The following is a 25,000-nucleotide window of genomic DNA, read 5'->3' on the forward strand; positions in this document are numbered from 1 at the left end:
TGGATGGATGAATGATCTGATAGATGGATGGATGATGTGATAGATGGATGGATGGATGGATGATCTGATAGATGGGTAGATGGATGGATGGATGGATGAATGATCTGATAGATGGATGGATGATGTGATGGATGATCCCGTGGATAAATCTCTGTTTCTAAATTCAATATTCAGTTTCCAGTTGCAGGTCCATCACAACTCTTATTATTTCACCATTTGGAGGAATTTTGAGCAGCCAATCCACCTTCTGCAAGATTAACAGACCACAAGAAGAACCTGCAAAACCTCCAACAGAGAGTAACTGAGAATCAAACCCAGCTAATCTGCACCACAGTGACACCCTTAATTATTCCTGTTCACGTGGACTAGGCTACGTCCAAAACCGCCAATCCAACCGCCCCAAACCGAATCAGACCAGCTGGACCCACGTCCACCCGCCCCGGTCTGTTCTTCATCAGGTTTTATTTGTCGCCCCTCAGACTCATTTCATTAGCGCCAAATAAAGCCGCTGTAACAGGAAATGAAGCACCTCGTTCAGGCGGCTTTGAAGCGACGGCGGCGTCCGAGTCGGCTAATCAGACGCACCTGTAAACGCCGCAGTAACGCCACGCTAAAGCTCAGGTAATGAAACTGTAATGAACACGATCCAGTCCAGCTCTGGGCCCCCGGGGCCGAGCTTTAGGGACGCACAGATACCAAACATTCCCCATTCCCCCATCAACACCTACGTAGACTGGATAGCCGTAAGTATGTGGACGCCTGACTGTGACTGTGTTTAACATGACACCACAAAACTGACCGCTGTCCCCCCTTCCCCATCGAGAGTCCCATCAGGGTCATCCTGGAACAGTCACAGACCATTGCCAACAGGTGCATCTCCAGCAGTTTGGGGAAGGTCCTTTCCTGTTTCAGGAGGACTAAAATAATCGGGCCCTGACCTTAATCCCACTGAACAACAGCAGTGACTGACCTCACTGACTAAACGGTTTAGGCACAAATACCCACAGACGCACTCCGAAATCCTGTGGAAAGCCTTTCAAGATGCACAAGGTACAGTAGGGATGCACCGATATGGTCAAAAGTATGTGGACGCCTCATCATGAACATATGAATATATGGAGTTGCCCCTTTTCAGTGTTGAATAGAGTTACTGTAAGGGCAGAGCCTTCCCCAAACTGTTTATACACCTGTCATATAGAGTAGGTGTGGCAGAGACGCAAGAACCAGGATGCAAACGCGCCGCTTACGTTCGATAATCCCGACGCCTCGGTTTCCGTGTGGTTGCCATGGCGATTGGGCAGCGCCAGACAAACATCAACACCTCAAGACTTAGAAACGATACCAGGCGCTGGGGTTCGGCGAACGCACCCTCACAGAAACCAGACGGAGGACTTTCAGTCCCGTCTACGAGAGCCGAGGGTGACCACACGGGCCGGACCGGACCGGTCAGTGGACCGGAGGTGCGCTGGTCTGGACCAGACCGGGCCGAGAGCCTTTCTGGGGCTCGGGACGACCGGAAAACTGTGAAAATCTTTCTCCTGGAGGAATGAGAACGCAGCATGAGCGTTCGTCTGGATCCATCGTTTCAGTAACTGATGGTTTGAGTCCTGAACCGCTGATCATGACTTTTTTATGCTCATCAGCATCTAAAATGATGCAAAAACGTCCAGTGAGCGGCAGTTCTGCATGACTAAAACGGTCGGATGAGTTTGGAATCAAAGGAACTCTAGCGGCCAGCACAGATCCCTGACCTCAACCCCAATGAACACCTTTGGGATGAACTGGAACACCAGTGGAATACTGACTGCTCGTTCGGACACAAATCCCCACAGACACGCTCAAAAATCTAGGAACGACTGCACGCTGCTCATGTAGTTATTAAATCAGTCAGTCATGTGGCAGCAGCGAAGTGTGTACGATCACGCAGACACAAACCAAGAGCTTCTGATTCACGTTCACATCAAACATCTGACTTAAAAAAAACGTCCAGTAAGCGGCAGTTCGGCTGGTCAGAGGGACTGAGGGACTCGGGCACCTTTGGGATAAACTGGAAGACTGACCGACAGCCTGGCCTTTAAGTGCAACATCAGCGCCTGTTGTTACAAACGATAAAATGAGCAGGTGTCCGAATATTTTTGGCCGTATTGTGTTCGATGCTGTTAATCTCCAGATCTCGATTGTTCTGTGGACGGCATCTATCATACCACCAGACCCCACAAAGAGACGGGATACTGATGAGCACGCCCCACTGGCTGCACCCCGTTAGCGATACGACGGACACGAGCGAAGGCAACGTGAAGTCATGTTGTGATCGATTGCTCCCGGAACGCAAGATACCCGAGATGACGGAGGGAGGGGAGGAGACGGGCGTGTCCCCGCCCCTCTCGGGCGCCTGCACAGGCCCCGCTCGGGCTCATTTGAATCCAATCGAAGAGGCCCGTCCGTTTGGATTATTAATTAGCGTCCCGGCCGCCTGTGGACGGCGATAATGACCGGCGTGATGGAGGGGCTGAGGCGGGATTGGCGGAGACGGCGGGGGCGCAGGTGCGACTGAGGGGGGGGGCGTTAATTGGGGTTCGTTTATTAGTCATTAGCTCGGGACTGACGCTGCAGCTTCATCTTCAGGGGGAGAAGTGAGTGTGTGTGTGTGTGTGTGTGTGTGTGTGTGTGTGTGTGTGTGTGTGTGTGTGTGTGTGTGTGTGTGTGTGTTTATTCAGACACCTGATGTGCTTGCTGGACGTCCTATTCCAAACCATTCACTTTGAGGCTGTACTGGTAAATCCACAAGAGTTTGGGAATACGTCTGTGGGAACTTGTGCCTCATCATCCAGACTGACTTTACATGGATAATAAACAAGACATGTTGAACTAACAGCAATAAAAAGAGCTGAAACACCTGAATTAAGTCGTTAGGAGGGGCGTCCAAACACTTTTGACTCCTGTATTACCCACAAGAGTTTGGGAGTGCGTCTGTGGGAACTTGTGCCTCATCATCCAGGTTGACTTTACATGGATAATAAACAGGACACATAGAACTAACAGCAATAAAAAGGGCTGAAACGCCTGAATTCAGTCATTCAGAGAGGCGTCCAAACACTTTTGGCTGCTGTATTATCCACAAGATTTTGGGAATACGTCTGTGGGAACTTGTGCCTCATCATCCAGGCTGACTTTACATGGATAATAAACAAAACACCTTAAACTAAGAGCAATAAAAAGGACTAAAATGCTGAAATTAAGTCATTAAGAGGGGCGTCCAAACACTTTTGGCTCCTGTATTACCCACAAGATTGTGTCTGTGGGAACTTGTGCCTTATAATCCAGGCTGACTTTTCATATATAATAGAAAGGACACGTTGAACTGTGAGCAATAGCAGTGGTTGAAACAGCTGAATTCAGTCATTCAGAGGGGCGTCCAAACACTTTTGGCTCCTGTATTATACACAGGATTTTGGGAGTGTGTCTGTGGGAACTTGTGCCTAATCATCCAGGCTGACTTTACATGGATAATAAACAAAACACCTTAAACTAACAGCAATAAAAAAGGGTTGAAATGTCTATATAATTGTGGCCATACTGTATACAGATGTGAGCTAACGTACACTCCGATCGCGGCTAACCCTCTTCATTTAGCTCGGAAAACGTCGCCTGATTGGACCTCGTGTGTCGCGCCGGCTAATCTGCGAACCCACAATGCGCTGGGATTTCGCACCACCCGCCACAATCAGCGTCCATTCAAACGACGCTAAAAGGAGAACGTAGCAGCGCGAGGTGACTTTCCCGGCCGCTGACGCTAAGCCAACGCGCTTAGCCGGAGACCGACGCCAGATGAGCGTTTGCATACTCATTAGCCGCCGCTGACGAGGGTCCCGGACGTCCCGAATCACACATTAGCGTTTTCCAGCGCAGCCGGCGTACACCCGTCCAACTTTAATGAGCTTTCGAATTAGCGCTAATTAGCATCACAAACGCGCCGTCTCCGCTGAGGCCGAGGTCCTCGCGAGCGCGGAGGAAGAGCCGCCGGACCCATTCAGCTCAGGTTCAAAATGAATCAGCTGGCTATAAAAAAAAGCGCACTTAGCACACGCGAAACAAATTCCGCTGCCGCATTAGCTTAAGAGCCGGCTAATTAGCCGAGGTGAGCGGACGCCGTCTGATGAGTTTCTTTGTCTAGCAGAAGCTCTTATGAATGGTTAAAGCTTGACGTGTCCACATATTTCTGACCCGGTCTCATGACTTCTGCTTCTATCGCTTCAGCTTCAGCTCCTGGACAGATGACCTCACGTTTTCCTCCAGGCCAAAAGAATGTGGACACCTGACCACAAGCCGGACGGAAATCACAATCGAGGGCTCACCACAAGCTCCAGCTCCTGGACAGATGACCTCACGTTCTTCTCCGAGCCGAAAGAATGTGGACACCTGACCAGGAGCCGGACGAAAATCACAATTAAAGGCTCGAGTTAAAATGTAAACTTGCTATTGATTTTGGGTCACTGCCCACTTCAGCTTTAGCTCCTGGACAGATGACCTCACGTTCTCCTCCGGACCCATCGTCCAGATCCTGATGCAGTAAAGGAACCCAAGACTGCTAAAATCTCCCGGGGCCAGGCTGACCACACCACACCCGCTTCACAAAGTGACACAAACGTCTCGCTTCACGTCTGGCGTTCAAAATAGATGAACCCAAAAGATCAAAGGAACCGAGAATCGTGGATCAGCGAGTAGCAGAAATCAGAAGCGTAGCGTTTTATCAGCGCCCCTCAGCGTGACCTTTAACCCCCCACAGTCATTACAGCACCTCCACCCATCCACACCGTCCATCATCACGCCCGGCTGAATATTCATCATCCGGCTCCAGAGCGGCTCCATCAGCTCCGACTTTAACCCTCATCAACCTCCAGAGGAGGAATTTATTACTGAAGCACCATTAGCATCAAGCGCGTCCGGCGGGCTGATTAGCTCTGGAATGCTGACGGCACAGACGCCGGCGGCTGTGCTGGGAAATCAGCGGCTTACTCCATGAACGCCAGGAATCACGGACGAAGATTTCATAAAACCACCGCTGTCCAAATATTTATGCTGCTCGTGTTGAAACTGCAGTCTGAGCAGTGGTGGAGAAATACGGAGAGCGTAGCGGGTTCCTCCTACACATCAGGACACCACACTACACCACACTACACCTTTCAACAGCTAAACTACACCACACTACACCCTATCAACAGTTAAAGTACACCACAAACATCTGAACTACACCCTACTACATCCTATCAACACTTAAACTACACCACATCAACACCTAAACTACACCCTATCAACAGTTAAACTACACCCTACTACACCCGATCAACAGTTAAAGTACACCACAAACATCTAAACTACACCCTACTACATCCTATCAACACTTAAACTACACCACATCAACACCTAAACTACACCATATCAACAGTTAAACTACACCCTACTACACCCGATCAACAGTTAAACTACACCCTACTACACCCGATCAACAGTTAAACTACACCCTACTACACCCAATCAACACCTAAACTACACCCTATCAACAGCTAAACTACACCCTACTACACCCTATCAACATCTGAACTAGGCTCTACTACACCACAACAGCTAAACTACACCGTATTAACATCTGAACTACGCCCTACTACACCCTATCAACATCTAAACTACACCCTACTACACCCGATCAACATCTAAACTACACCCTACTACACCCTATCAACATCTAAACTACACCCTACTACACCCTATCAACAGTTAAACTACACCCTACTACATCCTATCAACACTTAAACTACACCACATCAACACCTAAACTACACCCTATCAACAGTTAAACTACACCCTACTACACCCGATCAACAGTTAAACTACACCCTACTACACCCTATCAACAGTTAAACTACACCCTACTACACCCTATCAACAGTTAAACTACACCCTACTACACCCAATCAACAGTTAAACTACACCACAAACATCTAAATTACACCCTACTACATCACATCAACATCTAAACTACACCCTACTACACCCTATCAACATCTAAACTACACCCTACTACACCCTATCAACAGTTAAACTACACCCTACTACACCCGATCAACAGTTAAACTACACCACAAACATCTAAATTACACCCTACTACATCACATCAACATCTAAACTACACCACATCAACATCGTGCAGGTGTGTTTGTCAGTCGGTCAGTGGGTGAGTGGGTCAGTCGGTCAGTGGGTGAGTGGGTCAGTCTTACCTTGTCTTTATCCTCGAGCAGGTCGGTGAGCATGTCGTCGGGGTCCAGTATGCCTCCGTCGGCGTACTCCACGTGGTGCGTTCGCACCAGAAACTCCCCATCCTGTGGAGAACAATGGCTCATGTTAGCAACGCGCCGTGCGTTCCTGTTCCTGCGCTGGCTAGCAGGTCGAGGAGACACCAGTGCACTGAAACTCGATCATTAGAAGGGGTGTCCACATATTTCTGGCCATGAAGTGTATCTGAGTGTTGTTGCCGATCATGATCTGACGTGGTACCTCACGTTAACATGGGTCAAAATCCGCCTCCAACACCTGTATTAGTGTGGTGTTCCTAATAAAGTGGACGCGGGGTATTTATTTACTCACATTAGCACTGGAGCTAACAGGGGAACAATAGAGAATCAGAAGTGGGCCGGCAGTGACGGAGGGCGGGTTTTCCTGTCCGGCCCGTCTGAGGGGAACGCCAGAACGTTTTGGAAGTGTGTCAGAGCTGGACGGTGACTGACCACCTCTTACAGATATACACATAAATACACCGATCAGCCATAACATTAAAACCACCTCCTTGTTTCTACACTCACTGTCCATTTTATCAGCTCCACTTACCATATAGAAGCACTTTGTAGTTCTACAATCACTGACTGTAGTCCATCTGTTTCTCTGCATGCTTTGTTAGCCCCCTTTCATGCTGTTCTTCAATGGTCAGGACCCCCACAGGACCACCACAGAGCAGGTATTATTTAGGTGGTGGATGATTCTCAGCACTGCAGTGACACTGACATGGTGGTGGTGTGTTAGTGTGTGTTGTGCTGGTATGAGTGGATCAGACACAGCAGCGCTGCTGGAGTTTTTAAACACCTCACTGTCACTGCTGGACTGAGAATAGTCCACCAACCAAATATATCCAGCCAACAGCGCCCCGTGGGCAGCGTCCTGTGACCTCTGATGAAGGTCTAGAAGATGACCGACTCAAACAGCAGCAATAGATGAGCGATCGTCTCTGACTTTACATCTACAAGGTGGACCAACTAGGTAGGAGTGTCTAATAGAGTGGACAGTGAGTGGACACAGTGTTTAAAAACTGCAGCAGCGCAGCTGTGTCTGATCCCCTCATACCAGCACAACACACACTAACACACCACCACCATGTCAGTGTCACTGCAGTGCTGAGAATGATCCACCACCTAAATAATACCTGCTCTGTGGTGGTCCTGTGGGGGTCCTGACCATTGAAGAACAGGGTGAAGCATGCAGAGAAACAGATGGACTACAGTCAGTAATTGTAGAACTACAAAGTGCTTTTCCAAGAAACTGTTTCTGAATTTTAGGTTTAAGCTTCAGTCGAATCTTTTAAACTGAATCTGGAGTAACTGGTACGACTGATGGAATGTCGTCGGTCTGCATTCCGCTGCATCCTCACTACACAGAAACCAACACAAAACCGGGACGTTCTGATGAGAAACTGTACGAGCTGATTCAATAACAATGGATGAAAAACCAGAAACACCAAACCAGTCCAACCAGAATAACCACCTCAACACATCACTCCCAGTCCCCTCCCAGTACTCTCCCAGTACTCTCCCAGTATCCTCCCAGTTCCCTCCCAGTCCCCTCCCAGGTCCAGTCGTCTCTAAGAGACACAAAACATCAAAGAATCCTCACTGGTACAACTGAGATTTACTTACTAATGTTTAACCTCCTAATGCTAGTAAAGTGGTAGTTCATTTGTTAGTACAGTATTAGTATTAAAGTTAGTAAAGCTGTAATGCTGGTAAAGTTGTAGTTTATGTTAGTACAGATTTATTTATAAATTTAATGTTAGTTTTGGGTCATTTTGGTAGTACAGTTGTAGTTAATGTTAGTACAGTTGTAGTGTTAGTACAGTTGTAGTTAATGTTAGTACAGTTGTAGTTAATGTTAGTACAGTTGTAGTTAATGTTAGTACAGTTGTAGTTAATGTTAGTACAGTTGTAGTTAATGTTAGTACAGTTGTAGTACAGTTGTAGTTAATGTTAGTACAGTTGTAGTTTATTCATTAGTAAAGTAGTACAGTTGTAGTTAATGTTAGTACAGTCAGAGTTAAAGTTAGTACAGTTGTAGTTATTCAGTATAGTTGTAGCTAAAGTTAGTACAATCATAGCTAAAGTTAGTACAATTGCAGTTAAATTTAGTAGTGTTAGTTTAAGTTAGTACAGTTGTAGTTAAAGTTAGTACAGTTGTAGTTAGTTAGTACAGTTGTAGTTAATGTTAGTACAGTTATAGTTAATGTTAATACAGTTGTAGTGTTAGTACAGTTGTAGTTAATGTTAATACAGTTGTAGTTAAAGTTAGTACAGTTGTAGTTAATGTTAATACAGTTGTAGTGTTAGTACAGTTGTAGTGTTAGCACAGTTGTAGTTAAAGTTAGTACAGTTGTAGTTAAAGTTAGTACAGTTGTAGTTAATGTTAATACAGTTGTAGTTAATGTTAATACAGTTGTAGTTAATGTTAGTACAGTTGTAGTTAATGTTAGTACAGTTGTAGTGTTAGTACAGTTGTAGTTAATGTTAGTACAGTTGTAGTGTTAGTACAGTTGTAGTTAATGTTAATACAGTTGTAGTGTTAGTACAGTTGTAGTTAATGTTAATACAGTTGTAGTGTTAGTACAGTTGTAGTTAATGTTAGTACAGTTGTAGTTAATGTTAATATAGTTGTAGTGTTAGTACAGTTGTAGTTAATGTTAGTACAGTTGTAGTGTTAGTACAGTTGTAGTTAATGTTAGTACAGTTGTAGTGTTAGTACAGTTGTAGTTAATGTTAGTACAGTTGTAGTTAATGTTAATATAGTTGTAGTGTTAGTACAGTTGTAGTTAATGTTAGTACAGTTGTAGTTAATGTTAATATAGTTGTAGTGTTAGTACAGTTGTAGTTAATGTTAATATAGTTGTAGTGTTAGTACAGTTGTAGTTAATGTTAGTACAGTTGTAGTGTTAGTACAGTTGTAGTTAATGTTAGTACAGTTGTAGTTAATGTTAATATAGTTGTAGTGTTAGTACAGTTGTAGTTAATGTTAGTACAGTTGTAGTTAATGTTAATACAGTTGTAGTGTTAGCACAGTTGTAGTTAAAGTTAGTACAGTTGTAGTTAAAGTTAGTACAGTTGTAGTTAATGTTAGTACAGTTGTAGTTAATGTTAATATAGTTGTAGTGTTAGTACAGTTGTAGTTAATGTTAGTACAGTTGTAGTTAATGTTAATACAGTTGTAGTTAATGTTAATATAGTTGTAGTGTTAGTACAGTTGTAGTTAATGTTAGTACAGTTGTAGTTAATGTTAATACAGTTGTAGTTAATGTTAATATAGTTGTAGTGTTAGTACAGTTGTAGTTAATGTTAATACAGTTGTAGTGTTAGTACAGTTGTAGTGTTAGCACAGTTGTAGTTAAAGTTAGTACAGTTGTAGTTAAAGTTAGTACAGTTGTAGTTAATGTTAGTACAGTTGTAGTTAATGTTAGTACAGTTGTAGTTAATGTTAATACAGTTGTAGTTAATGTTAGTACAGTTGTAGTTAATGTTAATACAGTTGTAGTTAATGTTAGTACAGTTGTAGTGTTAGTACAGTTGTAGTTAATGTTAGTACAGTTGTAGTGTTAGTACAGTTGTAGTTAATGTTAGTACAGTTGTAGTTAATGTTAATATAGTTGTAGTGTTAGTACAGTTGTAGTTAATGTTAGTACAGTTGTAGTTAATGTTAATATAGTTGTAGTGTTAGTACAGTTGTAGTTAATGTTAATATAGTTGTAGTGTTAGTACAGTTGTAGTTAATGTTAGTACAGTTGTAGTGTTAGTACAGTTGTAGTTAATGTTAGTACAGTTGTAGTTAATGTTAATATAGTTGTAGTGTTAGTACAGTTGTAGTTAATGTTAGTACAGTTGTAGTTAATGTTAATACAGTTGTAGTGTTAGCACAGTTGTAGTTAGTTAGTACAGTTGTAGTTAAAGTTAGTACAGTTGTAGTTAATGTTAGTACAGTTGTAGTTAATGTTAATATAGTTGTAGTGTTAGTACAGTTGTAGTTAATGTTAGTACAGTTGTAGTTAATGTTAATACAGTTGTAGTTAATGTTAATATAGTTGTAGTGTTAGTACAGTTGTAGTTAATGTTAGTACAGTTGTAGTTAATGTTAATACAGTTGTAGTTAATGTTAATATAGTTGTAGTGTTAGTACAGTTGTAGTTAATGTTAATACAGTTGTAGTGTTAGTACAGTTGTAGTGTTAGCACAGTTGTAGTTAAAGTTAGTACAGTTGTAGTTAAAGTTAGTACAGTTGTAGTTAATGTTAGTACAGTTGTAGTTAATGTTAGTACAGTTGTAGTTAATGTTAATACAGTTGTAGTTAATGTTAGTACAGTTGTAGTTAATGTTAATACAGTTGTAGTTAATGTGTATGTATGTATGTACAGTGTATCACAAAAGTGAGTACACCCCTCACATTTCTGCAAATATATCATTATATCTTTTCATGGGACAACACTATAGACATGAAACTTGGATATAACTTAGAGTAGTCAGTGTACAACTTGTATAGCAGTGTAGATTTACTGTCTTCTGAAAATAACTCAACACACAGCCATTAATGTCTAAATAGCTGCAACATAAGTGAGTACACCCCACAGTGAACATGTCCAAATTGTGCCCAAATGTGTCGTTGTCCCTCCCTGGTGTCATGTGTCAAGGTCCCAGGTGTAAATGGGGAGCAGGGCTGTTAAATTTGGTGTTTTGGGTACAATTCTCTCATACTGGCCACCGGATATTCAACATGGCACCTCATGGCAAAGAACTCTCTGAGGATGTGAGAAATAGAATTGTTGCTCTCCACAAAGATGGCCTGGGCTATAAGAAGATTGCTAACACCCTGAAACTGAGCTACAGCATGGTGGCCAAGGTCATACAGCCGTTTTCCAGGACAGGTTCCACTCGGAACAGGCTTCGCCAGGGTCGACCAAAGAAGTCGAGTCCACGTGTTCGGCGTCATATCCAGAGGTTGGCTTTAAAAAATAGACACATGAGTGCTGCCAGCATTGCTGCAGAGGTTGAAGACGTGGGAGGTCAGCCTGTCAGTGCTCAGACCATACGCCGCACACTGCATCAACTCGGTCTGCATGGTCGTCATCCCAGAAGGAAGCTGACGCACAAGAAAGCCCACAAACAGTTTGCTGAAAACAAGCAGTCCAAGAACATGGATTACTGGAATGCCCTGTGGTCTGACGAGACCAAGATAAACTTGTTTGGCTCAGATGGTGTCCAGCATGTGTGGCGGCGCCCTGGTGAGAAGTACCAAGACAACTGTATCTTGCCTACAGTCAAGCATGGTGGTGGTAGCATCATGGTCTTGGGCTGCATGAGTGTTGCTGGCACTGGGGAGCTGCAGTTCATTGAGGGAAACATGAATTCCAACATGTACTGTGACATTCTGAAACAGAGCATGATCCCCTCCCTTCGAAAACTGGGCCTCATGGCAGTTTTCCAACAGGATAACGACCCCAAACACAACCTCCAAGATGACAACTGCCTTGCTGAGGAAGCTGAAGGTAAAGGTGATGGACTAAACCCAATTGAGCACCTGTGGCGCATCCTCAAGTGGAAGGTGGAGGAGTTCAAGGTGTCTAACATCCACCAGCTCCGTGATGTCATCATGGAGGAGTGGAAGAGGATTCCAGTAGCAACCTGTGCAGCTCTGGTGAATTCCATGCCCAGGAGGGTTAAGGCAGTGCTGGATAATAATGGTGGTCACACAAAATATTGACACTTTGGGCACAATTTGGACATGTTCACTGTGGGGTGTACTCACTTATGTTGCAGCTATTTAGACATTAATGGCTGTGTGTTGAGTTATTTTCAGAAGACAGTAAATCTACACTGCTATACAAGTTGTACACTGACTACTCTAAGTTATATCCAAGTTTTATAGTGTTGTCCCATGAAAAGATATAATAAAATATTTGCAGAAATGTGAGGGGTGTACTCACTTTTGTGATACACTGTATGTATGTAAAGTCAGTAACTAAATGTTTCGTGAATTGTCAACTCATTTTGATGTAATAGAAGTTAAAGTTAGTACAGTTGTAGTTAATATTTGTACAGTTGTAGTTGATTTTGGTAGTACAGTTGTAGTTAATGTTAGTAAAACTGTAATGGATGGTAATAAGGTTGTAGTTAATGTTAGTACAGTTGTAGTTCTTGAATTAACTACAGCTTTACACTGTATTCATGTTTCATACTCTGAGCTTTGTTGTATTTCTTCAACAAAAATACAAATAATAAAAACAGTTGAAATTCCTAACAGTGCTGATTTAATTTTGGCATCTTTCACCTTTAATCTTCTCACTCACACCGGACGTAACCGATCCCTCTATTTCACTTACAAAGAAAACACACGCAACAGTCCCCACAAACAGTCCCCACAAACAGTCCCCACAAACAGTCCCCACAAACCCCGTCTGGATACCAGCACCAAACCCAGGTGTCCAGGTCCCTGGAGCCGTGCCGCACATGGACATCACAAACTGACCAACTCACCTACTCACATCAGGAGGGTGGAAACTGGAGTACCCAGAGGAAACACTTAAGGACATAGAGATTTAAACCCAGGTCCCCATAGTGCAACTGGAAGATTATTTGTTGCATATTAAGCCATTTATTTGTTTTTTAGGATTGTAACGTCATGTTTTACACTTTGGTTACATTCATGACAGGAACGGTAGTTACTCATTACACAAGATTCATCAGTTCTAGTTTTTAATGTTAAACACAGTCCCGGACCATTTTTAGACTGTGGGAGGAAACCGGAGCTCCTGGAGGAAAACATGCAAACTCAACACAGAAAGCACCCGGACCGCTCCGTCTGGGAATCGAAGCCAGGACCTTCTTGCTGTGAGGCGACAGTGCTACCCACCGAGCCAGCATGGGCTGAGAGCTAACTGTCAGGCGTTCGGTGCTTCATTTGTCTAAACACGCCTGCTAATCAACACAGTCTCGACGTTCACCGCTGAGTCCTGGCGGGAAGGCCGTGTGGGGTATAAGCGGCATGTTTACAGCCGGTGGAGAGATAAAGTCGCCGGCTTTACCTGCAAGCCTGCTCGAGGGAACCGAGTACGTCCAAAGAGATACAAAGCGCAGACGGGCCTTCAATGACGCAGATTTGGGAAAGCAGAACCTAAACTGGATTTTAATAACTCAACAGAGCGTGAAAATGAGAAATGTCATCACGAGGCCGAGCGCTAAAAAAACGGAAGCGTAACTGGAGTCATCAGGCGTCTCAGAACAGAGCGAGCGACAGGAGCGAGAATGGAAGTGAGGATGATTAGCGTGGAATTTCTCAAGGCGCCGCTTTTCATGCTTTAATCCTCCCAACACTTCATTAAACACCGGCTGAATTAGCACCGCGTTGGACGCCGTGAGGGAGCGGCGCTGGGGGAACAAAAAACACAAGTGTTGAAAGAAAGAAAGAAATAAGCGGTAATTGGCGACACTTCGTTATATTCAGTGATCCCGCCGTCGTTACTGGAGGCTCGTTAGAAACGGACGAGCTTCATGTGATCCGAACACATCCAGGACGTTTTTACACGCGCCTCTTTTTATAGCTCGATAATCGAGTCGGGTTTGGGCCCCTCGTCCCTGTGACGTCTCCGTCTCGCCCCCGTTTATGAAAAAGAAATCACCGAGCACTTTATTAGGAACGCCATGCTGGTATGTACAGTACATTCATGGATTATTGAAGGTGAACTTTGTGGGTATACAATAACTGACTGTAGTCCATCTGTTTCTCTGTACCCCCTTCCCCATTGACCTTTCCAAGACTCCTACTGACCAGATGACGTTTGACGTTTGTGTGGTGGACCATTTTGTTGCATGAGTGTAGCAGGTGCAGCAGTGTTGTTGGGATTTTTACACATACTGGCCTCTTTATTAGGAACTCATGCCCTGTGAGGCTGGTTGTAGACCAGGGGTGTCAATGTTTCTTGTTGAGGGCCATATATACGATAATAAAGTGCAATAATCTGTCTGTCTGTCTGTTTGTCTGTCTGTATATTATTGCTCCTATCGTATATACTTATACCTATAATCAAATATTTATATATCAGTTCTAATCTATATTTTTATTATCCATGTATTACTACTGTTATTATCTGTATATTACCACTATTATACTCATTCACACCTATATCTGATATTATATTTTTTATATTTAATATTTATCACTATATATACCTACACACACACAATGTATATATATATATATATATATATATATATATATATATATATATATAAATGTATATTATTGCTCCTATTGTATATACTTATACCTATAACTAAAATATTGTATGTTTTATTGTATATATTTATACCTATATGTATAGATTAGTTCTAATATATATTATTATTATCTATATATTACTACTGTTATAATCTGTATTTAACCACTATTATGTCTATATAAATGTATTATTACTGCTTTTGATGTAGATATTTGTACCTATAGCCGATATATTGTATGTGTGTATATTTATACTTATATGTCTATATCAATTCTAATCTATATTGTTATTATCTATGTATTATTATTGTTATACTCATTCAAACCTATATTTAATATTATATTTTTTTGCATTTAATATTTATTCCTATATATATATATATATATATATATGCCAACATATATACAGTATATAAACTATTTATAGTATTGCTTCTATTGTGTATACTTGTTGTAATACCTATAACCAAAATATGGTGTTGTATTGTATATATTTATACCTATATGTATAGATCAGTTCTAATCTATATTATTTAATCTATATATTACTACTGTTATTATCTGTATATTAGTACTATTATACTCATTCATACCTATATCAATATCTTTATTTTTATTTCTAAATGTATATGTATATATCTGTTCATATTGTTTATAAGAATAGATACACTATTTCCTAATACTACTACTAATATTATTACAGTATTATAATCTACTTCTTTTATTACTATTTATATTAGCTCTTCTTTTGTTTGTTCAACTACTGGAGGACAATAATTTCCTTTAAATAAATAAATCTGTGCTATCTGTACAACATTGCTCTGGGCACCAGACCCTCTATTATTCTAATGGACACTTTATTTTTATTTATTGCTTTGCTAGATTTTGTAGCTTTCACTTTATTTTGTAGCTTAAGTGTTTCACTTTGTATATAATTTACCTTAATTAAGCATCTACAGGCTTCAAACAACACCAATAAAGATTGCTTATCTAATCTTATCTTACAGTCCGTTTATAAATCACTGCTTTCTGTTTTTATCTGCGTTCACCTTCCGTCCCAACTTTGTTTGGACCTGATTTGATAGATAGATAAATAAATAAAAGAACATGTCAATAAGTATGTAATAAGTGATCAGACATGCACCCACAGCCCAGCATGGTTCCGATTCAGGTCTTGACAGCTAGTGTGATGTCATCGCGTTTAGCCACGCCCACCGCCCACACAGGTGAGACAGGTGTGGATTAAAAGCAAAACTCACCAAATACAAACAATAGACCTGAAATCACTGCAAACTACTGATTAATCCAACACACATGTACATAATAATTACAAATCAAGCCCAAAATAAAGGAACGTACCTGCTCTAATAGTTTTCTGTAGCGTTGAGTGGCTTGGTGGATCAGATCCCGAACCATCCAGCCTCGTTTGCACGGTACCACCACCCCAGTCCGTCCAAAACTCACCGTCACCTTCATCCTCCACCTGAGAAGTGTCAGAATCACCTAAATCCACATGAATTCAGTCCTGCTGGAAGTCCTGAAGCGAAACCGAGCGAGAAGCGACCAGAACACAAACACAGTCCGCTTCAGGAACACCGAGAGCCGCAGGTGTCGTTCAGGTGCTCCGGTCTGCTGCTCCTCACACCCGCTGCTCGCTATTTCCACTCACAGCATGGCTCCAAACTGCTCCAAAAGTCCCCCGAAAGTCCGGTACGGGGTGAAGTGTGGGTGTTCAGGGACTGTTTGAGGAGTTTCGGGCTGACCGAGCCGCTGGGTGTATGAGCAGTGAAACCGGAAGAGCCGGATAATGAGGGAAGCAGCTGAACTGGCTTTACCTTTCCACTAATAATGCAGCTTAGCTTTAGCATTAGCTTCAACCACTACCTTCACAGAAATACTCAAATTAAACATAATAACGTTGTTTTCAAGCGCTTTATGTGTCAGAAATCAAATTAAGGAAGTTTTTTAGCTTCCTCAAGGAGCACAGGTGTACCTACAGTGTATGGTCAAAAGTATTTGGACACCTGACCATGAGCTTCTCATTTCAAAAACATTTAATATTAAAATAGAGTAACTTTTAACTTCTAATAGTGACATTTATAAGCTCTTTATGTGTCAGAAGTTAAATATAAGAAGTTTTCCAGCTTCCACAAGGAGCACAGGTGTATTCATATCGTATGGCTAAAAGTATTTAGACAACTGACCATGAGCTTACTGGACGTCCTATTTCCAAAACAAATAATATTAAAATAAAGAGACTTTTAACTTCTAATAGTGACATTTTAAGCGCTTTATGTGCCAAAAAATAAAATATAAGAAGGAGCACAGGTGTACCTATACTGTATGGTCAAAAGTATTTAAACACCTGACCATGAGTCTGTTAGACATCCCATTTCAAAAGCAAATAATATTAAAATAGAGTAACTTTTAACTTCTAATAGTGGCATTTATAAGCATTTGTGTGTCAGAAGTTAAATTTAAGATGTTTCCAGCTTCCACAAGGAGCACAGGTGTACCTACACTATGGTCAAAAGTATTTGGACGCCTGACCACAAGCTTACTGGACGTCCCATTTCAAAAACAAATAATATTAAAATAAAGTGACCTTTAACTTCTAATAGTGGCATTTATAAGCACTTTATGTGTCAGAAAATAAATTTAAGATGTTTTTCAGCTTCCACAAGGAGCACAGGTGTACTTATACTGTATGGCCAAAAGTATTTGGACGCCTGACCATGAGCTTGTTGGACGTCCCATTTTAAATGCAAATAATATTACAAAAAGGAACTTCTGTACGATTTTTTCTGCTGTAAGAATAGAGAAGCTTGAGAAAGCTTTTTACCAGACTTGTGACCAGTATGTCTGTGGGAATTTGTGCCCTGTAATGTGAATAGACGTTGTGTGTGTGTGTGTGTGTAACTGGTATGTACATTTATTGACTACTTTATGGGTATCCAATTACTGACTGTAGCCCAGCTGTTACTTTTACACTTTCTTGCACCCCATTTATCATCCTAAAGGGACACCTAAATGGGTGGTGGACCATTCTCAGCACTGCAATGATACTAACATGGTAATTCCATGGTAGTGTCTGTTGTGCAGGTATGAGTTTATCAGGTGCAGCAGTGTTGTTGGGATTTTTAACACCTCAGTGTGAATGCTGGGAGAAGAATAGTAAAGACAGCAGTGTACTGTGATCAGATAGTGTGGCGTACTAAACAACTAGAGGAACACACACCGTGTTACTAACTGTACACCTACAACCTGTGCTGACAGGGTTATCCTGTACAGGGTTGTGGTGAGTCCAGAGCTTACAAGCTTCTGCTGGTGTTCTTTATGATGTTTGCTCTGACAAGACAAACTCCTGACAAGTTCCTCATGTCTGAGTTATATGTGGAGCGTCTGATATTACTCCGCTTGTTCCCAAAATTACCAACAGTAAATTTTACTTCTGCTTTCTAGTATATTATTAGAGTACTGTCCAGCTGTTTAATAACACAAGGTGCTATTAGGAGTATTAAAATCTATTATATGAGACAAATGATATGCTTCTCACTTTGTGGTAGCAGTTTGATTTCCACAAAGTGGCCTACACAGAGCAGCTCTGGAATTAACTGGAGCATCAACATCAGTGCCCAGCCATACAAATGCTCTTTTTGGCTGAATGGGCACAAATTCCCACACACGGACATGCTTTTCTGAAGAGTGGCTGTTGTCCTAGCTGAAATGATCACATAGAGGTGACTCTATTTTAATATAATTTGTGTTTGAAACGGGTCATCCAGCAAGCTCATTGTCAGGTGTCCAAATACTTTTGGCCATATATTGTAGGTACAACAGTTAAAGTGTTTGTTTTGGGGGTTTTTCCCCTCACTGTGTCTTTTAACGGCATCGTTATTCAAATATCTTCTGTAGAAAGAAAGAATTCTGTTGAGGCTTTGTTTACTCGACACCCACAGACCACAAACAAATCACACATGGTCAGATCGAAATGTTGAATTGTTTTAATTCCTCTGTGAGCTCAGAAATGTGCTTCACATAAAGACCAGCGTTCTAGCAGCCATAACGTGATCAGTACAGGCTGGTGGAGTTGTACGAGTCCGTCTCTGTCCTGATGGCATGTCAACCAGAAGGAGGAACCACACGGGTCGGTGCTGAGCACTGATTCAACATCAAGGCCTTTTGCATATTTTTTCCACTATGCAGTTCCACAATGCATTCAAATTTGGCATTAGCATACCGATTCAGAGGAAATAACGGACTGCCATGTGCCTTTACCATGAAAATAAACCGGGAAAGTAAATGTTTTTGGCACATGCTGTGGTTTTACACTGTGGTTGGCGGTCCCACGTTGGTCATTACACTCTGGTTCATGGGACACATGTAAAACTGCCATGACAGATGTGTTCACCGCCGAAAACCGCCGAGCACAGCACGGAGTTAATGGGGCCGACATAACTACACAACAACCATAATAATTAAACAACATCCATCCTGAATCTCACTGATGAAGCAAAGCAGCCAACAAATGGTCCAAACCAAGTCCATAAGAGCTAAACAATAAAATCAGGACAATAAAGCAAGTACTGGAAAGATGGAACACCAAAGTTCTAAAAGACTTTTTGGTGGATGGCACTATTTATTCTAACTAGTCGCTTTCAAAATCTCCAGCGTTCAGCTGAGATGAGATCTGGCAACTTTGAAAGCAGTAGCATTTTGAAGTCAAAAGTAAAACTTGTTACAGGCCATGGTTCACCATACATCTAGTGTTAAGCTAAGACAGCATCGCACTATAAACACATCATACGAGCAGCCGAACAGCTTGCTGGTGTAATAAGAAAGTGTGGATGTGCAGCCTCAGGTTCTGGAAGACTCGTCAAATATGACAAAATGTGAAAATATAAATCTATAAATAAAATATGAATTGTGCTCTCTACCAGAAAATCAACGATAATTCATCCTTTGCATGTCAATATCATTTAAAATGGAGGTATTGTGATTAAAAAATCCCATTAGGATAGCAATGGTTTGTTGTACTGATAGCCTGCAACCCTTCTCGGCCAGTTAGGGCATTGTGCAACCTGAAGAGGGCGCAAGAGTGCACAGGGGAATTCTGTCCAAATAGGTGCATCCAGGTCTTCGTACCATAGGGCTTTAGACGTTTGGTCATCACTGTATACAGTCGACCCTTGAGTTACAAAAGGTTTACCATACAAACATTTCGAGTTACGAACGATCTTTTTCAACTCAACGTACAAACAAATTTCGGATTACAAACCGAAATTCACGAAACACGTGACGTCACGAACAAGTTGACTCAGAGGGTCTCTCTCTCTCTCTCTCTCTCCAAATATATATATATATATATATATATATATATATATATATATATACAGTATATATACAGTATATATGTATACATATACATATACATATACAGTGAGCGAATATTATAATATTATTATTTTCAATCATATTTAAATTAATTCAATATAAAATTTAATTAAATTTCAATTTAATTAAATATTAAAATGTCCCCAAATAAGGTGCAGAGAGAGCACAGCGGTGAGAAAATGAAAAAAATCTATTACATTGTTGTTGTATTATTACTCCTGCCCGTAGGTGTCACTGTGTATCAGACAGAGGGGACAGTGAGTGAGAGAGAAGAAGGAAGTCGGCTCAGTAAAGTACTCTTTCTTTACACCTACAAAATACAACACTACTAAAATAAAGAAGGAAATAATAGAGATATATGAGAGTTATTGTTGTTTCTGGTAGATACATTTTATTAAAAAAAAAGAAGGAAATGTGTTATGGTGTATGTGATGGTGTATTATGGTGTATGAAATGTGATGTGGGTTTATGTACAGTACTACTGTGTATTGTTGTTTATTATTGTTTATTACAGGAATGTCTATTCTATAATTTAAGGGAAAATATACTTGTATTTATAACAAAAAGAGCATTTAAGTCATTAGAAAGGTTAGATAAGGGGGGGGGGTATGGCACGGATTAATTCTATTTACATTATTTCTTATGGGAAAAATAGGTTTAATTAACGAACATTTTGACTTCGGAACTAATTAAGTTCGTAAGTCAAGGGTCTACTGTATAAGCAAAGTCAAAGAGACCGAAGTGAGACGTGGCAGTGCCTCCGGCAAACAATATTGGCCTCCAGTCTGCTGGGTGGGAAAGTCCTGACTAAGGGGTGGGGTAATAAATGCTTTGTAAGGACCTTGGCTGCCCAGGGCACCTGTATAGAGAGTGGAGGAGGGCAGAAAGAGGCGTGGCTCTCCGTATGCAAAGCCGACCTCACAGTATTGGAAAATAAGGGATTGGTGGACTGAGCACACCTCGGAGGGAGTCCCCAGCAGCGGATTGGCTACGCTAAATTGGGAGAAAAAGGGAGAAAAATGCATAAACAAGGAGACCACAGTGCTATCAGAGCTAGCATGATTTGTTTATCTGTCGTGGCCTGCATGTTGCAGGTGAACGATGAGCCTCGTTTCACCGTTCAGCCTGGGAGGTCAGAACTGGTCCACGTCCCTTCAGCAGGAGTGTGAGAGGATTGTTTGATCCATCTCGCCTACTGGGAAATAAGCTGCTCACAGAGAACGTACCTTCAACAACCTCCTCAGTGCTTCACGTGAGCAACAGTCACCAAGCAGAAGAAGAGCCGTATAGCACTGTGTGACATATATTTACCCCACCCACCCACCCACCAGACCTCCACTCCTGACTTGTTTTTGAAATGGAACGTCCGACAAGCTGACGGTCAGGTGTCCGAATACTTTTGGCTATATGACGTTCAGTCCTTTTCATGCTGTGTTGATCAGGTTTTCTATATGAACACAGTTGCTTTATGTTTGCACAGATATAAAAAGTTCAGGACAAAGACACACGGTCTTCAGTGTTTAGTCATTAATTCTCTGACCTTCTGCTTTATAGAAGGAAGTTGGTTTTTAGGGGGTTACTAGAGGGAAGAGCACGGGCACAGAGAAGTCAGAGTGTGTTTGTTAGTCATGATTAGTCAGGTAGGACTTCCCCTTCACACAGTACTTCAGGTCTGAATCTTACAGAGCCGTGAAAAAGTATTCGCTCCCTCCTGAGTTCTTCTCACAGCAAGAAGGACATGGGTTCGATTCTCTGACTGGGTGGACAGGGTCTTTTCTGTGTTGAGTGTGCATGTTCTCCCTGTGTCTGTGTGGGTTTCCTCCCACCTCCAGCATTTGGTTCAGCAATCGTAGTTTGGTTCTAAGCATCGGATTTGATAATCAGTTCCAGAAAGCATCGGTTCTCTGGGACTCCCGGAGGTCCTGCAGGTCTTAATGCAGAAGCTTGCAGCATGGAACTGATTGAAAAGGTTTTGGGCAGGACTAGCGGTCAAACAGGCTGCTTTATCCTGGTCAGGGTTGTGGTGGGTCTGACTTATTGGGCCAAAGGCAGGAAACACCCTGGACAGGTTGCCAGTCCATCACGGGGACACACACACATTCACACACACACTTGGGGTAATTTCTAGTTGCTCCAGTTGACCTGACTGCACGTCTATGGACTTGTGAGAGGAAACCCACAAGGACTCAGGGAGAACATGCAAACTCCAATGAGAAAGCTCAGCTACTGGCTGCTTTATCCTGGTCAGGGTCGTGGTGGATCTGATTCATTGGGCGAAAGGCAGGAAACACCCTGGACAGGTTGCCAGTCCATCACAGGCACACACACACACATTCACACACACACTTGGGGTAATTTCTAGTTGCTCCGGTTGACCTGACTGCTCGTCTTTGGACTGAAAATCGGAGCGTCTGGAGAAAACCGATGAGGACACAGGGAGAACATGTAAATGCCACGCAGAAAGGACCCTGAGAATCGAACCCACAACCTCCATGCTGTGATTCGACGGTGCTAGCCGCTTGAGTATTTAACAGAATGAGTATTAATACAGTGAGTAACACTACATTGGGAATTTGTGACGCCACACAGTGTCAAAAGCTTCACCATCCTGAAGTCATAAATCTGGCGGTCAGGAGTGCGGCGCTACAGCGTAGCCGAGTGAGCCGAGTCTGGAACAAGATAAACGACCCTCGCGAGCGGTTCCCCGCAGGTTGCTGGTGGGAGATAAAAGTGCCGCTAATTCACCCCCTGATGAATGTACGAGGTCTTTTGTCTTCCTCTTTCACCGTGGCTCAGGGTCATCTGCCTGGCCTTTCTGTGAGTCCAGAGGAAAAGCGTATCTCCAGCAACAGATCCAGACCCAGCGATGAGAAGAGAACTACAGGGGGGGTTGAAGTGCGGTGGAGGAGGCGCCTGGAGTCGCCGACCGAACCACAGAGAGTCGACGTCCTACCACAAGAGGAACTGGAACATCTTTCTGTTTTAACCATGTGACCAAAGATTTTAGCCACATCCGCTGCTAGCGATCGAACACTATGTGGTCAAAAGTATTCGGACGCCTGACTGTGAGCTTGTCGGACGCTCCATTTAAAAAACAAACTGTGTAAATACAGAGTGACCTCTGTGTGACCTTTTCAGCTAGAACAACAGCCGCTCTTCTGAGAAGGCTTCTCACAGGACTTTGACGCATGTCTGTGGGAATTTGTGCCCATTCAGGAGTACAAAAAAGCGTTTGTACGGCTGGGCACTGATCGATCAGTTGATGTTCCGGTTCATTCCAGAGCTGTTGAGTGGGGCTGAGCTCAGGGCTTTGTGAGGGCTTTAAACCAAGCTTTTCTTCATGCTGGAACAGGAAAGGGCCTTCCCTAAACTGTTGCTGCAAAGTTTGACGAACATCATCCCCAGCTGACCAGGTCTCACATCTCTGGACTTTTCCTTTCTGTAATTTTAATCAGGATCCCTCGTTCGGCCTCGTCCGTGTTTACTCCTCTCTGTTCCTCACCAGATGTTGGTCCATTTCTCTGAGAGCTCTGGAGACGCTGGAGGTACTGGAGGTCACCTCGAGCCAGAACTTCAGAACTTCAAAGCTGAGCTGAGAGCTGAAGCACGACGCTCCCTTGTTAAAAACAAGAGGAAGAAGAAAAGGAAGGACATTGAGGAACCCACCGCTCCTTTCATCTCCACCAATACAGCTTCTCTTTTGAAGTGTCATCGAGCGTGGTGACGTTTAAGAGACCAAAATAACTCTGGATCTTGAACTGGTTCTGTTCAGGTTTCTCAGAACCTCTGTGATATCAGAGAACCGACTCACGTTTGCACCAGTTTTTTATTGGACACAAGGATACGTCCGTCATCAACAGGGGGCGCTGCACAACACACTGTGGAAGTAAACAGTAGTAGGTAGGAAGCTGGTGGAACTGCTTACTAAATGTAAAACTGCCGAAAAACCTGCCGTACTTTGGTTCCAGCTTCTCTGTGCAGCACCATCGATCAGCCAGCAGAGGTCATAACTGCAGCATATATTATATATATTCGTAATACGACCCTCCCTCTGTCACACCGGCTGCAGTTCCTCCTCCTAACCACTGGAGATCGATCTCACTCGAGTATTGATCAGACTCAGGTGCTTCAGTTTGGAAGCCATTACGGTCTCTATGTAAACAATGAATTCATGTCATTTAAGAGGCGATGTCTTGTTTTGGTACGTCCTGCAATTTTGAGCGTTCTCGTCGTGATTTCGGATCTCTGGTATGAGCTACTGTTTCTTGTTATTTCGGATTATCGTGTTTTGGCAAGCGTTTTATTGGATTTGTTTGCTCTGGATTTTCTGACTACCTGTTGCCAACTTGGACTGAACTGACATACGACTTTGTATTATTCATAAACCTGAGTGAATGTTTCCTAACACCCTCCCTTAGACGAGACTGCTATTGTCTGTATAGGTGCCCGGCTGGTTGATAGCAGTGCCACCCGAGCACCCTGGACCAGACCTTTTGACTTAAACTATCGTCTGTTGTTTCTTTCTTTTTAGTCATTTTAGAAATGGTTTTCTGAGCAGAGAAAATATTTATGATGTTGTTCCCATGTTTCCTTCCATTCCAAAAAGTTGATACCTGGATGGAAATGGCAGATCTGTAGATTCCAAAATAGTTTGTCGGTCGCTCAGGTGGCGCAGTAGTTCTCAGCTCTGCTACCGGCAGGCTGGGCGACTACACAGACAACGATCGGCTTGTCCATTGGGTTGGATGCCAGAGGGGATTCCTCATGACTGCTGCAATTACGACCTCTGCTGGCTGATCGATGGTGCTGCACTGTACAATAAGAATAACGGACATCAGTGTGTGACTCTCCGTGCGCGATACGGATCTCTGTATGAACCCGCCTAGTGCAGGTGAAAAGAAGCGGTCAGTACTGCAGACGTGTAAAATAAAGGTCTGGTCCGAAGCTTAAACAGGTGGGATAGACTCAGAACTGTTAATCGTCCCCAACTGACCAGGACTCACATCTCTGGACTTTTATTTTATAGAGCTTTGCT

General features: G+C 42.6%; 1 protein-coding gene across 1 annotated transcript in view; it reads right to left on the reverse strand.

Moving 5' to 3' along the window:
* The window catches only part of pard3ba (par-3 family cell polarity regulator beta a), a 112,909-nt gene extending 96,521 nt beyond the window's left edge, over positions 1-16,388 (reverse strand). Inside the window, exons 1-2 of the mRNA XM_063010390.1 lie at positions 15,931-16,388; positions 6,276-6,377 (exon numbers count right to left, since the gene is read on the reverse strand). Of these exons, the coding sequence (XP_062866460.1) occupies positions 6,276-6,377; positions 15,931-16,047 (219 nt within the window). The 5' untranslated portion in view covers positions 16,048-16,388. The remainder of the gene's footprint in view (positions 1-6,275; positions 6,378-15,930) is intronic.
* Positions 16,389-25,000: the final 8,612 nt, after the last annotated feature.

Source organism: Trichomycterus rosablanca, chromosome 15 (assembly GCF_030014385.1).
Source record: "Trichomycterus rosablanca isolate fTriRos1 chromosome 15, fTriRos1.hap1, whole genome shotgun sequence".
Classification (NCBI taxonomy): Eukaryota; Metazoa; Chordata; class Actinopteri; order Siluriformes; family Trichomycteridae; genus Trichomycterus; species Trichomycterus rosablanca.